Source organism: Camelus ferus, chromosome X, assembly GCF_009834535.1.
Source record: "Camelus ferus isolate YT-003-E chromosome X, BCGSAC_Cfer_1.0, whole genome shotgun sequence".
Taxonomy (NCBI): domain Eukaryota; kingdom Metazoa; phylum Chordata; class Mammalia; order Artiodactyla; family Camelidae; genus Camelus; species Camelus ferus.
Genome location: NC_045732.1, coordinates 23,069,228 through 23,084,092, shown reverse-complemented (window position 1 = coordinate 23,084,092; position 14,865 = coordinate 23,069,228). Strand labels below are relative to the sequence as shown.

Sequence of the window (14,865 nt, the reverse complement as noted above, 5' to 3'; positions counted from 1 at the left end):
TGATGAAATGAAAATCATGATGATCAGCCTTTAAGGAAAGATAATACACTGTAGGGTGATGAAAATCTTCTAAAATTGATTGTGGTGATGGCTGCACAACTCTCTGAATATACTAAAAATCACAGAATCACACATTTTAAATAAGTGACCAGTACGATATGTGAATTATATCTCAAAGTTGTAATAAGGAAAGGATATAAAATAAAAACAAATGACACAAACAAAAATACTGCTGTGTTACCTTACAGTGTTTTGAACAGTCAAATATTTCTCTCGTAATTCGGGCTGACTGCCCAAAGGCAAGAGAACTTCGATGTAACTGTCTTTCATTCTCCTAGGTGGCAGTCCTTTTTGTGACTCAGCCAAAAAACCATGAAGTAATTTTCTTTCCTCCATTGCTTTCACATGGTCTCTGAGAAGAAAGGACACAAGCTTCATGAAACACAGGACAGTTCTATCTCACAACCCCAGTGACATACAGGTCAGTCAGACACCATTATGGAGGAAAGAGCAGGTCTGGACCTATATCTTCTCCTTTTCCTTCCCTTCCTCCCCTCCCCCGCCACTTGGTGAATTTTTAAATTTCTGTTAAAATTACTTAGACTAGTAGATAAGAAAAACATAAGTGACACAGATATATCCAAATGAACTATATATTCAATCGCATCAAAAAGTGTATTCAAAGAACAGAATCTTTAAAATCAAATTAAAAATACAGAAATTGATGTAATAGGATATACAGATACATGGACTAAAGAACGACATGGCCACTGAACTCCAGATTCCCATTTCTCACCTTGACAAGTCTCGTATTCTCTGTGCCCCAGCTCTCTCTCTCTCTCTGCCTTCAATTTCAAGAAAGAGAGACAGAGGAGGAAAAATGGAGTATATCCAAAAGAAGTATGGAAGGCAGAGCAAAAGGTAAAGAAGAGAACACAAAAAGGAGACAGAAAGGGAACAAAAAGAAGAGACGATTACGGTGGAAGAGAAGAAGAGAGACAAAGACATAGGGATAGGCAATGTTGACAGTATCATTAATTAAGCTGTCTTTCTAAGCTTTACTTATGAAGTATTAATGCCAGAAAGGTGTAGACTACAAAAAATATAAGGGATAGAGAAACAAGTCAAAGGGCCCCAGGTAAATCCAGAATGTAGAACATTTGACAAGACAAATGGATTGGCCTCTTTAAAGTCAAGCTCATGGGGAAAAAAAAAAGGAGGGATAACTATTATTCTAGATTAGGGGAGACCAAGAGTCATAACCACCAAATGCAACATGTAATCCTTTACTGGATCTTGATTTTTTTTCAAAGCTATAAAAGATATTTGGGGAACAGCTGAGGAATTCTGAATATGAATGAATAATATACTATTAAAGAATTACTGTCAATTTTACTATATAAGAGAATATCTTACTTGTTGGAGATGCATGACTGCTAAATTTGTTATATGGAATATATTCATTTATTAGAGATGCACTGGAATATAATCGGAGAGGAGGTGAAGTGTCATGATACGTATAATTTACTTAGAAATAGTTCAGCCAATATATATATATTGGCAAATCTGGAAAAAACGTTCATAAAGTATCCAATTCAGATGGTGGGGACATAGGCATTCATTTTCCTACTTTTCAGTAAATTGAAATTTTTCACATAAAAAGATAGAAAGAATTCATTAGATAATTTTATACCAACAATAGATTGTTACTGTTCTTGTGTTTTCTTTTTATCTCATTTTAGCCTCAAAATTCTACAAATCAAGAGGGATATTCTCCTATTTTATAGCAGAGAAATACTGAGAGAAAGAGAACTGATTAACAGTTATTTATTTATTTTTACTGAAGTACTGTTGATTTACCATGTTGTGTTAGTTTCTTGCATACTGCATAGTGATTCAGTTATATATTTATACATATATATTCTTTTTCATTTAGGTTATTACAAGATATTGAATATAGTTCCCTGTGCTATGCAGTAAGACCTTTTTGTTTATCAAGACCTGGTTAATTATGAACTACAAGAAGCAATAAAGGAGTTAGGCTGCATGAAATAGAAAAACCAGGAAACTTGGGTTCAAGTCTCAAACTGTGGTACTTAAGTATTCAATGTCTAAGTCTCAATCTCCTCATATGCAAAAAAGGAATAGGAACATATGCCATAAGCATGTCACAAGACTCACTGAGAATCAGTGAGGTAATATATACCTGAATGCACTGTGAAAAATGAAGAGTACATGTAAATCATATGATTTTATGACAACAATGCATCAACTGATGAGTATGTTGGAATGTTCATCGTTTTCCCCAAGTTAAAAAACCTCTCAACCCATTTGTGAACAAAGGGTCCCCCCAATCCTACACTGGGACCATCAACTGAGCCTAAATACACCCTAGCATACCACTTCAGGGATGGAAGAATGAATGAACAGAGTGCGTACCTCCAGTTTGTGGATGCTCCTACTATCTCCCGCAACTTATCTCGAACTAAAACAAAAATAAAGAGGTCGTTCCATAAAATAAAGAATATGAGAACTGGATTACGGCAATGAGCTCAAGAACTATAAAAAGCAATTCATGCGCTCAAAAGCTTGAAAGATCCATGAATTTCCATTTAATGCCACAAACAGCTCAGGGAAGTGATAAGGCCTTTGCTTCCTGAAAACTTGAGACAACTATTGTCTCCTTAGTGAAGAATATTCTTGTGCCAATTGCTGGGATTTATATAAACAAACAAAAAATAATTCCAATTATTCATTGGATGGGGCTATATTAGTGTCAGTAGGAGTCTCTTTTTGATGGAGACAATTATGAACAGAATCCCCACCCATCTTCTTAAAGGCAGTAGTAGATCAATTACTTAGTTGTGGGACTAGGACTCATATCTAAATCTGAGTCTCATTCTAATTGATTTCTCAAATATTTATACTACTCTAATTGTTAGAAATGTTTAGGCCAGAAAAATGAAGCAAAAAAGGAAAGGCAAAGAACGTAATTTAATTTTAGTTAATGCCCACTGCTCAAAAGTGCAAGAATGAATCAGTGCAAAAAAAAATTTAAGCACTTAAAAAAAAAAAGTTGATACTAATTACCACACACACCGTGATTCACATGTATAGGTGAACATGCTATACGGATAAAGGGAAAATAAATTAGATAAGCAGTAGTAAGTCAATAGCAAAAAATAAATCTATAGGATTTTAAGTAATATTTGAGTTCATAAGTTTTTTGTAACATTTAAAAATACATACTCCAGTTATAGGAAATTAACTATAGCACTCCTTGGTCCTTGCAATCACTAAATATTTGATCAAAGCCATGCATTTTAACTTTCATGAAAAAATGTTTGATTTTTCCATCAATTATTATACACCATTATTAGGTGTAAATTCTAATTACAATCATATCATAGAAAATTGCAGAAAGTATACATTAATAAATCAGTCTTAGTTCTTAATTTTCTTCCCTCCTGAGCTCCCTGAATAAAAGATTGGAAAGTATCAAGTATCCCAAATAGTACACAGATGCTCACTGACATAAAATGATTATGACCAGTTTATAGTCAGTGCAAGAAAGGTGGGTGCTAAGGGTCAAAAAAGTAGAATTTTAAATTGTATATATACACATACATTTATTTGGATCCTTTAAAGAAGCCACAATTTTCATTATAATGAATATTCTTACACTGATAAAGACATTTATAGTTTGCCTATCAGATTAGTAACTGAAATTAACTTCAATTAACCATGGATTAACAGGGTCCCTCTAACAAAATTGTAGGCTAGGAGTGTTTAGTTGGTACAACTGAAGGGCGCACCTCCTGCTTATGTATTAGATCTCTTTTTTCCGTGTCTATCCCTTAGTACCTACACACAGGAAGTAGAAATCATTTAACTAAAAGAGTTCGGTCTCCAAGGCTCCCAGGAATCAAAGTTCAAATTCTGAATGTGATTTCTACCCAAACCTATCCTGGTCATTTTATACATAAGAAGCTTATGAAAGATCTTCTTTGGTATGCCTTATTTGCCCTAAACTGTCTGCGTATATGCCTCCCAAATACAACAGTTTTTCCCCATATGGCCTAAAAGGTAAACACCCATGCTTGCCTTCACGAATGTGGAAGACTCTTTGTTTCTCGGGATCCTGAGATCCTTGAGTCAGTCCTCTGCTGGGAGCAAACAGCCCTTTGCTCCAGGTACAAAGCCTATAAAACAAGATGAAACACACTTAGAGTTCGGTTCCATGGCTTCTTCCCTGGCAACCCCAAAGACCTGTGCCTCCTCCCAGAGCACCCGGCTGTCTCACACCCTTAGTCAATACTGTCTTGCAGTGGTCTGCAATTGTTTCTCAAGTGTATGTATATTTCCATATGAGGCTACTCCATAAATCATCTCTTCAACTAGAGGAAACATTTCTTGAGAGCAGAGACCAATTAGGGAGTTATCTACAAAACACATAAAAGATATCAACCAGGGTTAATGAATTTATTCTTGCTCTTTCTAATGTATTAGCTTCAGAAGCCCAGAATCAATTCAGTAAACAGCTGAGTAAACCAATTATGAACATTTATTTTGTTCTTTATTATTATACCATATTTCCTCAATTAATAAGTTAAACCCAATTATAAATCAATCAACTTTGAAAACAGAATTAACCCTTTCCAGACTCAAAGAGAGTACTTACTTATTGGACTTCAGCAAAGATTTCCTACTCCCTAATGGAATAAAATAAAAACTATTTACCCAAATGTGCCTAACCTGCTCTCCAGGAATAAGCTGTTTAAGTTGATTTTGGTTCACTATTGCTGACCTGTCAACTCCTAACCACACACTATCATATCAGGGATAACACACATATAATATCAGGACTGACAAACTGATCTGTTGAGAGCACAGCTGAAGAAGGCAAGGCATTGAAGAGGTCAAGAGTCCCAGATACTGTTACTCATTGTAGCTCAAGTGGACTGGTAAATGCTTACAACCTAATGCCGAGTCAAGTGATGACTAACCAAAAAAAGAAAGAACACTCTTCATTTTCTTTAGAGCTCAAATTTACTATAGATTTCTCTTCTGAATTCCAGCATTCAGGAAGTCTCTCAGTAGAAATATTTAGTGAAATCTACATGGAGTTTTGACCCTTGTGTTGCTAGAACAAATCCTGGTCCTTTCACCAAGTCAACTATGCTAAAAAAGAACACATAAATATGAGCATATACTCGCTGGCTAACTTAATTCCTTAGCCAGCCAGTCATCATATAATCCCTGCTGGTCCACTAAGACCAGAAGGCTTTTTAAAGCATTTGGGGTTTCGGTTTTGTGTTTTTTCTCCAATCACACAGCTAAAAAGCCTCTATTTTACATATTTTGGGTTTATTTTTTCACAATAAATTTTCCATTTCTGTACTTCTATATATGGATTAATATTTCAGTCTTTTTGTTCTTGACTTTTCAATTTGCTTTTTCTCAGAACATGACTTGAATTTTTTTTCTTTTTCACTATTTCATTTTATGAATCTTCTGTAGGTTCAAATCCCTCACTGGAGGAAATAGGGTATGTGATCCTTCACTCTGCCATCTCAGAAACAAGCACTCTATACCTGAATATAACAGGTTTTAAAAAGCACAATGGAAAAAGCTAGTATTTTCCACTGCTACTATTAGCTGAAAGAGCAAAGGAATCAGGCCCTCAATACATTAATTAGCAGTTATAATACATGTAGCAGATGATCTCGATGTAAGAAATGAGCTCTGACTCTGACACACACACACACACACACACACACACACACTTTTCAGTCGCAGGCTATTTCCCTTTATATATACAACACAGGTCCTGAGAGCCCAAAAGGTGCCCTGCAACCTCTGCCCACATCACAACACCCTTAAGTCAGAGTCCAAGTAGGTCAAGCACTTAACCTTAAGAGCGCAGAGGGCTGGAAAAATAATGTGGAACTCTAAGTACTAGCTTTCTGACAAGGAGCTAACTCAAAACCACACTATTGATGAGCAAAGAAAATGGAATTTCAGGGAACACCCAACTTCCTCCCTTAAACTGCCGCTACACTTTTAATATCAAACTCCCGGCCAGAAGACGCTAAGGTTGGGGGCGCGGTGCCCCACCCTAGGCCAACAGGCCGGAGTCCCAGAGGGGTCGCAGCAGGCGGGCGCCCTTCCCTACCACGCCCCATTTTCCGCCCAAATGCCGCGGTCCGCTCCTTCCGCCCGGGCCCGCTAGCAGCCTGGAGGACTCGAGTGGGCGCTCCCAGGCCCGCGCCCCGCCAGGCCCCGGGCTACCTACCGCAGCGCCGTTCGCCTCATTGCGCTCCGCCACCGCGCAAGTGACCAGAAACCCAGGCCCGGCCCGCCGGTCGGCGGAGGGAAGCTGAGGCAATTGAGAGCGCGAAAGACACCGAGGGCGAGCGCGAGCGCGAGCGCGAGAGGAAACCTCGCTCCCCACGACCGCACCCTTGAAGCGAGCCCGAGGGAGGGGTGGTGGGAGGGGCTACGCTGCCCGGGGGCGGGGTCTCGCTGCCCGGGGGCCCCACGCAGCACCTGAAGCCCTGCTCATTGGCGAGAAGCTGGAGTCCATCTCCCTGGAGCTTCCCGCTCTATCAGCAGCGCGGAGCATGTCGCTAACTAGAGAACCCGCCTATCTGTTGATTAAATGTACCTGGCAGCACCGCCAGAGTGACGAAGAGGCGAGGGGCGGCCAAGTCCTTGGACCTTGTCTCCGTTATCCCGCTTCGCTGAAGACCACGCGACCTTCACCCCAACGCCTTGGCTCTTCTATTGTTCCTCTTCTAGTCTCGGTCTGCCCCCTGGTGTTTGATAGTTGGAATCTCGGCTTGCCTAGAGAGATTCAAGGCCAGAGAGTTAAGAAGATTTTACTGGATGATCGGGTTCTCCATTTCATTCAGCTGTTGGCCGTGCGCAGGACACTGTTTGTAAATTCTGGAGATGTAACAAAATAAACAAAACTCCCTGCCCTTAGGGGGCTTACGTTATACGGAAGGAAAATAAGTCAGCAAGCACGTTAGCAAATCACATAATTTCAAACATGATAAAGTAGTCTAAAGAGGAAACAAGGTAGAGGGAGGATGTAGCTCAAGTGGTAAAGTGCATGCTTAGCATGCACAAGGTCCTGGATTCAATTCCTAGTACCTCCTCAGAAAATAAATAAATCTAATCACCTCTACCATAAAAAAATTTTTTTTAAAGAGGACATAAGGTAATGAGAGGGGATCTTTCCAAAATAGATGCAAGTTTTGCTTTGTCCTTGAAGGTGGTAATTTCCTAAAAGAAATTGATACTGCATGCTTTTTCTGATAACACCAGGCTTACTAAAAATTTGTCAATTTTAAGTTGGCTTTTTTAAAAAAATCACTTCATGAATTACAAATGGAACATGGTCTTTGGGGCTTCATCTTTCCTCTCTACCTAACTTTTCCTGCTTTTTGCAGTCCCACATCCATAAGACTGTCCTTTTGACCTGCATAGATCTCGCCTTCTGTTTTGTTCATATTGCCTGTACCTTTTCAGTGATGGTTTTGTTTTGCTTTGAGGCAACTATTCTGAAACCAAGCAGGATCCTCCCTCCCACGTCCCCTGCCTCTTGTTTATTGAAAAGCTTCCTGCACATGGCAATAGAAACTCCTGAACTTTACAGTCACAGCCACAGCATAAAGACTGACCCAAAAATCTGTATCAAATACAAAAATTCCTGAGAATAAAATCATTGGTCCACTTGGGATCAGGTACAACCCCTGGACTGGTTGACTGTGGCTGCCAGGACAAGGTCATATTTACCCATTTGACTTACCAGGAAGCCCCTCACCCAGACCTATGAGAAGGTCACAATCTACTAACATGGCTATTTCCATAAGTAGCCACTCAGATGGGGATATGGAGCACTCCTTCGAAAAGGAGCACCGAGCAACTAACCCCATAGATGTCCCACTGCGGGTGTTATTTAAAGAGAAAAAAAAACCAGATCTCATCACTTAGCCCACTTACCTTAGTTCAAACCTCAGGGAACCCCTGCTAAAATCCAGCCAGTCTAGCATTCATCCACATCTACACTTATCTCAACAGGCAGCACACATAAAATTCTTGAAACAGCTTAGCAACCCTGATTTCTGTGTGTGTGGTGGTGATGCTGTTGTAAAGTATATAAGCTTTACCAGATTTTGGATAGCAGGGATAGAAGGCAAAGGGGTCACAAAGTCAGGCCAGGAGACATGCAACAGTTGTATAGTGGTGAGAATCACTGTCCTGAATTAACAGATTCTCCACCCCATCTTTTTTTTCCTGTTATTTTCCATTCCTTCTATTCTGATATGGTCTCAGAGTAACAGAAATTACCATTAAAATCAAATAAAAGGCACCTTATACACTGACAGATACAGAAGACATTATCAATGTCATTATTATAAGTAGAAGAATAATATCAAATAACAAACTTAACAATATGTTATCAGTTCAAACTAGCATTATTAGTGAAAAGTATCTAGTAACCATCTTTCCTTGGGCTTCTCAACTATAGATATTTTTGGATATCTAATTTAGGTAGAAAATTTTCTTGGAAAACTATATCATCAACTTTCAAACAAACTGATGTATGCTGTGATTTCATTAGGATAGAGAAATCACTTTTAAAAAAAGTTATTTCCAAGAATATAGAGTTTACACAAAAGGATCTAGGATAAAGTTGGGAGGTTGAGAAAAAACAATGGAAAGGTGATTTTCCCCCTAAACCTTAAAGAAAATATTGTAAAGACTATTGAGCTGTTACATGAAAGTGCTTAGTATTATGCCCACTTGCTCCAATAGAAGTAAAACCCAGGCTAGGCAATTTCAAAACAGCGGTAATTTTTATCACTTTTCCTACCTTTCCTCGGCTCCACTTTTATGATGACTGCTCATCAAATCCAAGTGTTGAAAGGTTTATGTCAAGAGCAATACTCTTTCTCCTCTAACAATTTTCTCTTGCTTAGAAATGGCAAACATGTAAAACATGTCATACTATTAGTGACATGGGATCAGAGGGTCTCTTTAGGATAGGACATCTTCACTTCAAAGTGTCAACTTCAATAAAGATGCCTCTTTCAATAAAATAGGACTTAAATGGTAAAATTTCAAAGGACATCTGTCTTACTCAAGCCTAATCTTCCCATCATCCTTCACCTTGTCACTGCCTCCCATTTAATACACTTCCTCCAACAAATCTGGCTCTCTCCATTCATTCCTGGCTCTGCATCCTCTTTCTCTCCATTCCCCTGCCCACCCACTTTCCATCATTTTTTTTTTTACTGATAGACTTTATTTTTTTTAGAGCAGTTTCAGGTTCACAGAAGAATTGAGCACAAAATACAGAGAGTTCACACATAGCCCTCGCCACCCACACATACATACTCCCCTTCCCTCAACATCCCTCATCAGTGTGGCATATTTGGTACAATCGATGAACCAACATGGACACATTATTATCAACCAAAGTCCGTAGTTCACATTAGGGTTCACTCTTGATGTTGTACATACTATGGGTTTTGACAAATGCATAATGACATGTAGCCACCACTATAGTATCATACAGAATAATTTCATTGCCCTAAAAATCCCTTGTGCTCCATCTATTCATTCCTCCCTCCCTCCCTCTCCCCTGGAAACCACAATCTTTGTATTGTTTCTGTATCTGTGCCTTTTCCAGAATGTCATTTGGTTGGAATCGTACAGTTTGTAGCCTTTTCAGACTGGCTTCTTTCATTTAGTAATAGGTCTTTCAAGTTTCCTCCATGTCTTTCATGGCTTGATAGCTCATTTCTTTTTTTTTTTTTTACTGCACATATTTTTTAAATTTACATATATGTACTGTTCATTGTTTCTAGGAACGTTTAGAGCTTTAGCTTTTTTAATTTACATAGTTATCAAAGGAATAAAGCCAACCACAAAATAAGAATTAACTCAAAAAGATACATACACCCTGCTGTTAACAGCAACATTATTTATAATTGCCAAGATATGGGAGCATCCTAAGTGCACATCAATAGTTGAACAGATAATGGAGATGCAGCACACATATATGTAATGGAATACAGCTCACCATAAGAAAGAAGGATACTTTGCCATTTGCGGCCCTTCACTCACTTTATTTTTTTGCACTTCAAAAAGCAGAATTTTATAACCGGCAGAAACATTTCCATTACATCAAAAACAACAAAATACCTAGAAATAAACCTAACCAAGGAAGTTACCTATACTCCGAAAGCCAAAATGACACAAAGAAATGGAAAGATTTCTCGTGCTCTTGGATTGGAAGAATCAACACTATCAAAATGGCCACACTACCCAAAGCAATCCACAGATCCAACGCAAGCACCATCAAAATACTCGCAACATTCCTCACAAAACTGGAACACACAATTCCAAAATTTATAAGGAACCACAAAAGACCCCGAACAGCCAAAGCAATCTTTTGTAGGTCTTTTTTTCCCTCTTTCTTCTTTTTTGTTCTCTTTTCTTATGGTTTGGTGACTAGAGAAGTTTCTTTAACATTTGTTGTAAAGCTGGTTTGGTGGTGCTGATTCTTTTAGCTTTTGTTTATCTGTGAAGCTTTTGATTTCTTCATCAAGTCTGAACGAGAGCCTTGCTGGATAGAGTATTCTTGGTTGTAAGTTTTCCCCTTTAATCACTTTAAATATATCGTGCCACTCCCTTCTTGGCTGTAGAGTTTCTGCTGAAAAATCAGCTGATAACCTAATGGGAGTTCCTTTGTATGTTACTTGTTGCTTTTCTCTTGCTAATTTTAATATTTTCTCCTTATCCTTAATTGTTGTCAATTTGATGACTATGTGCCTTGGTGTGTTCCTCTTTGGGTTGATCCTGTGTGGTACTCTCTGTGCTTCCAGGACTTGGGTGACTGTTTCCTTTCCCAAGTTGGGGGATTTTTCAGTGATTATCTCTCCAAAAATTTTCTCAGGTCCTTTCTCTCTCTCTTCTCTTTCTGGGGCCCCTATAATGCAAATATTAGTGTGCTGCATGTTGTCCGAGAGTTCTCTTAAACTATCCTCATTCCTTTTCATTCTTTTTTATGTTCTTCAGTAGTGATTTCCACTAATCTGTCTTCTAGCTCACTGATCTATTCCATTGCCTCATTTAGTCTATTTTTGCTTCCTTCTAGTGTGTTGTTCATTTCAGTAATTTTATTCTTCAACTCTGTTTGGATGTTATTTATATTTTCCAACTCTTTGCTAAAAACTTCACTCTGTGCATCTATACTCCTCTTGAGTTCTCTGAACATCTTGGCCATCATTACTTTAAACTCTTTCTCAGGTAAATTGCCTGTCTCCTCATCACTTATTTCCTCTTCTGGGATTTTATCTTGTGGCTTGGCCTGGGAGATATTCCTTTGCCATCTCATATTGTCTATCTTTCTATGTGTTTGTAGGTTCCTTCCACAGGCTTTGGGATAGTTGTTTTCTTATTTCTAGTATCTGTGCCTGGTGGGTGAGGCTGGACTAGAGGCTTATGCAGGTTTCCTGGCAGGAGGAGCGGTGCCTGCCCACTGCTGGGTGAAGCTTGGTCCTGGACCTCTGATGGGTAGGGATGTGTCTAGAGGTCTTTGTGGCTCAGGAAGTCTGCTGATGGGTGGGGCTGTGCTCCCACCCTGTATGTTGTTTGGCCTGAGGCTTCCCTACAGGCTGTTGGGTGGGGCTGGGTCTTGGTGCTAATGATCCAATCAAGATGTCAGCCTCCAGGAAAGCTCATGTAGATTAATACTGCCGGAATATCCATCATCAGCTTTTATGTCCACTGGCTGAGCCACAGCCATCCCCCACGTCCACAGGAGACCTTACAAATCCAGCAGGTAGGTCTGGCCCAGGTTCCTATGAAATCACTGCCTCTGCTCTTGGACCTGGAGCACGTGACTTTCCGTGTATGCTTCTCAAGCAAATGGAGTCTCCATTTTCTCCAGTCCCGTCAGGCTCCCAGAGACAAGTCCCCCGGTCCTTCAAAACCAGATGTCCTGGGGTCTTCTTCTCTTCCCAATGCCAGGACCCGAGCTGGGGAGCCTGACGTGGGGCTTAGAGCTCTCACTCCTGTAGGAGGGCCTCTTCAACTTAACTAATCTTCAGCTTGTGTGTCATCCACCCAGAGGGTATGGGGCCCAATTATATTGTGAACACGCCCCTCCTACCATCCTGCTGTGGTTCCCTCTTTATGTTTCCAGTTGCAGATTTTTTTTTTTGCTAGGTTCCAGTCTTTTGTCAATGGTTGTTATAGCATTCACTTGCAGTTTCGTTGTAGTTGCAAGGAGAGGTGAGCTCATGGTCCTACCACTCTGCCATCTTGGCGGAAATCTCCCTTCCATCATTTTCCTCGTACCACCCCAACTGCTACCATCCCAGCTGGGAAACAGCACCTTCCTTCAGACTCCAGGGCAGCCCATTCAGCTGGGGTAGCATAGGAACCAACCCTGCCCTTCCTCAATCCAAGGAAAATGAACAAGTACCTCCGATACAATTAGAGCTGCACCAGAATGCATAACCACAGAAGGAACAAAGCTATAAACATACTTTACTATCTCTGCAAAAAGTCATGCTTCAGAGTGCTCGCACGCTTTTGAAACTTACTTTACAGGGAGGATCTGTATATTTTATAGACACTAGAATCATGCTGGTTGCTAGAGTTTACATGTCTTTGGGTGTAAATTTGTATCTTGTGCTATTTGAAGATGGAGCCGCAGAAAGACAGGAGGGAGCCATTAGTATTAGTTGACTTTATCTTCAGAAACAATAACGTTATTCTAGCTGGTTTATCTTCATGTGTGATCTTTATGGGATTGTTAGACTGCTTCGTTCTGTTTATATAGGTAACTCATTAGCACAATGCACAGGACACCACATATGGCTTCTGTTTGGCATCATCTGTGGAGAGGCAAAAACCAAGCCTGGAGGGAGGAAATATCCCTTTTTTACTCCTAAAATGGCACTTCAAAGTGGCCATTTCTTCCTTGACTCTAATTCCTATTATTACCCCCAATTCCTTACTCCCTGTGTATTGCTCAGGTTCCTCCATCTCCCTCACCCTGGCCCTGACGGTTTGCATAAAACTTCCCTGAGGAGATTTTATTTATATATATATACACATACACACACACACACACACATATAGATATACATATGCATACATATGTATGTCTACATATATACATATATATCTCCCTGAGGAGGTATAGGTATAGATAGGATAAAAACATAGATATACATACATACATAGATATTGTCAAAAACGGCACAATTAAAACCACCAAATCAATAAATAGTATTTAGTAAGAGTTTATTATGCATATAAAAACAGTTCTTGGGAAGAGAGTATAGCTCAGCGGTAGAGCACATGCCTAGCAAGCATGAGGTCCTGGGTTCAATCCCAGTACCTGCATTAGGAAAAAAATTAAACAAATAAATTACCTCCCCCCACCAAAAAAAAGTATACAGTGCTATATATCAATTATATCTCAATAAAAGGAAGGAATTTTTTTCCTTTTTCAGTTTTATTAGGTATAATTATTACAGTTTGCACATATGAAAAAAAAATTTTTTTAACAGTTCTTGAACTGGGAGTTTCCAAATTCAAAGAATGATATGAAGCTCAAGGCATACAGTTATAAGATGGCTTATAAAGTGAAAGTGAGAAAGTTATTAACATTTACAATGACTAGTTATTAAAATGGGGGTCTCCAGATGACAGGGGATGGGTTAAAAGTGATTATCTCCTACCATTTTTAGGAAGACGGCTTAAGCTTTTAAAAATTTTTTTAAATGGAGGTACTGGGGATTGAACCCAACACCTCGTGCATGCTAAGCATGTGCTCTGCCACTGAGTTATACCCTCCCCTTCCATGCAATTTAATATCAAATAAGCCTAAATAAATTAACATTTCACTTTTATAAGGAGAGAGAGCAAATCTTTTGAGATCTTCTAGGGGCCCTTTAGAAAATCCTAAAGTTAGTTTGAGGTCAAAAACTCTTCATTTGGAATTTGGGGGAAGTTTGTTAAAAATGTCAAAAGATTTAAAACACTTGATCAACATAGGAGCATAAATCACTATGAAAGAATACTTATTTTTCCACTTACCAAAGTGACAATTAAAAGACCTCAAAGGCAAAAATAGAAAGTTATATAGTTGTAAATAACCTTACCTCTTAAAATTGAAAAGACTCAGTTTTCCTAAGTAATCAAAGATCTGATAAAGACAATATGGAGCACATGAAATATTTCCCAAGACACAGAATCCTTGTTTCCTAGGCATGTCACATTAGAGGTAAAGAAAAACCTTTTATAATATTTTATTAAGAGCAGATCAACAATCTAAAAAAGTTTTGTGATTTTAACAGAGAGAAAATTAAACTCCAGTTTTGTATAAGTACATAACTGAGCTCATTTTAAAAATATGTTCATGTATAACTGAAAAATTGTGCTCTACACTGGAATTTGACACAACATTGTAAAATGATTATAAATCAATAAAAAATGTTAAAAAAATATCCTTGGGAATAAATGTATTCAATCTCAGCCTGCTATGACCTCACAACATAAAATTTCTTTTCCATAAAACTTCTGCATCTTTCTATTTTCATTTAGGTTTTGTCTTGTTCTTTTTCCTTTCTTATTCTGAAAAAAACCAGTCATTTTATTTTAGACAACATTACTCTGTCTCCTTAAGAAATACACACACTATATTCCTTGCATACGCCTCATATAAAAATATATCCCACTGTAAATCAACTATACTTCAATTGTTTAAAATTTCAACTTCAGCCTTCATAATAAGGATCCTTTGATGTTCCATATCCCTAGAATCAGCAATAT

The 14,865-nt window shown here is 38.7% G+C and overlaps 1 protein-coding gene across 5 annotated transcripts in view; it reads right to left on the bottom strand.

Moving 5' to 3' along the window:
• The window catches only part of ACOT9 (acyl-CoA thioesterase 9), a 50,831-nt gene that overhangs the window by 14,524 nt on the left and 21,442 nt on the right, over positions 1-14,865 (bottom strand). For 2 of the 5 annotated variants that reach the window (XM_032475841.1, XM_032475840.1), the window contains 4 exons: positions 6,668-6,846; positions 4,105-4,202; positions 2,440-2,485; positions 242-412 (listed from right to left, as the gene is read on the bottom strand). In XM_032475841.1, the coding sequence (XP_032331732.1) occupies positions 242-396 (155 nt within the window). In that variant the 5' untranslated portion in view covers positions 397-412; positions 2,440-2,485; positions 4,105-4,202; positions 6,668-6,846. Of the gene's footprint in view, positions 1-241; positions 413-2,439; positions 2,486-3,090; positions 3,127-4,104; positions 4,203-6,295; positions 6,487-6,667; positions 6,847-14,865 lie in introns of those variants that run through there. The other 3 variants (XM_014566828.2, XM_014566829.2, XM_006193672.3) reach the window with 3 other exon arrangements.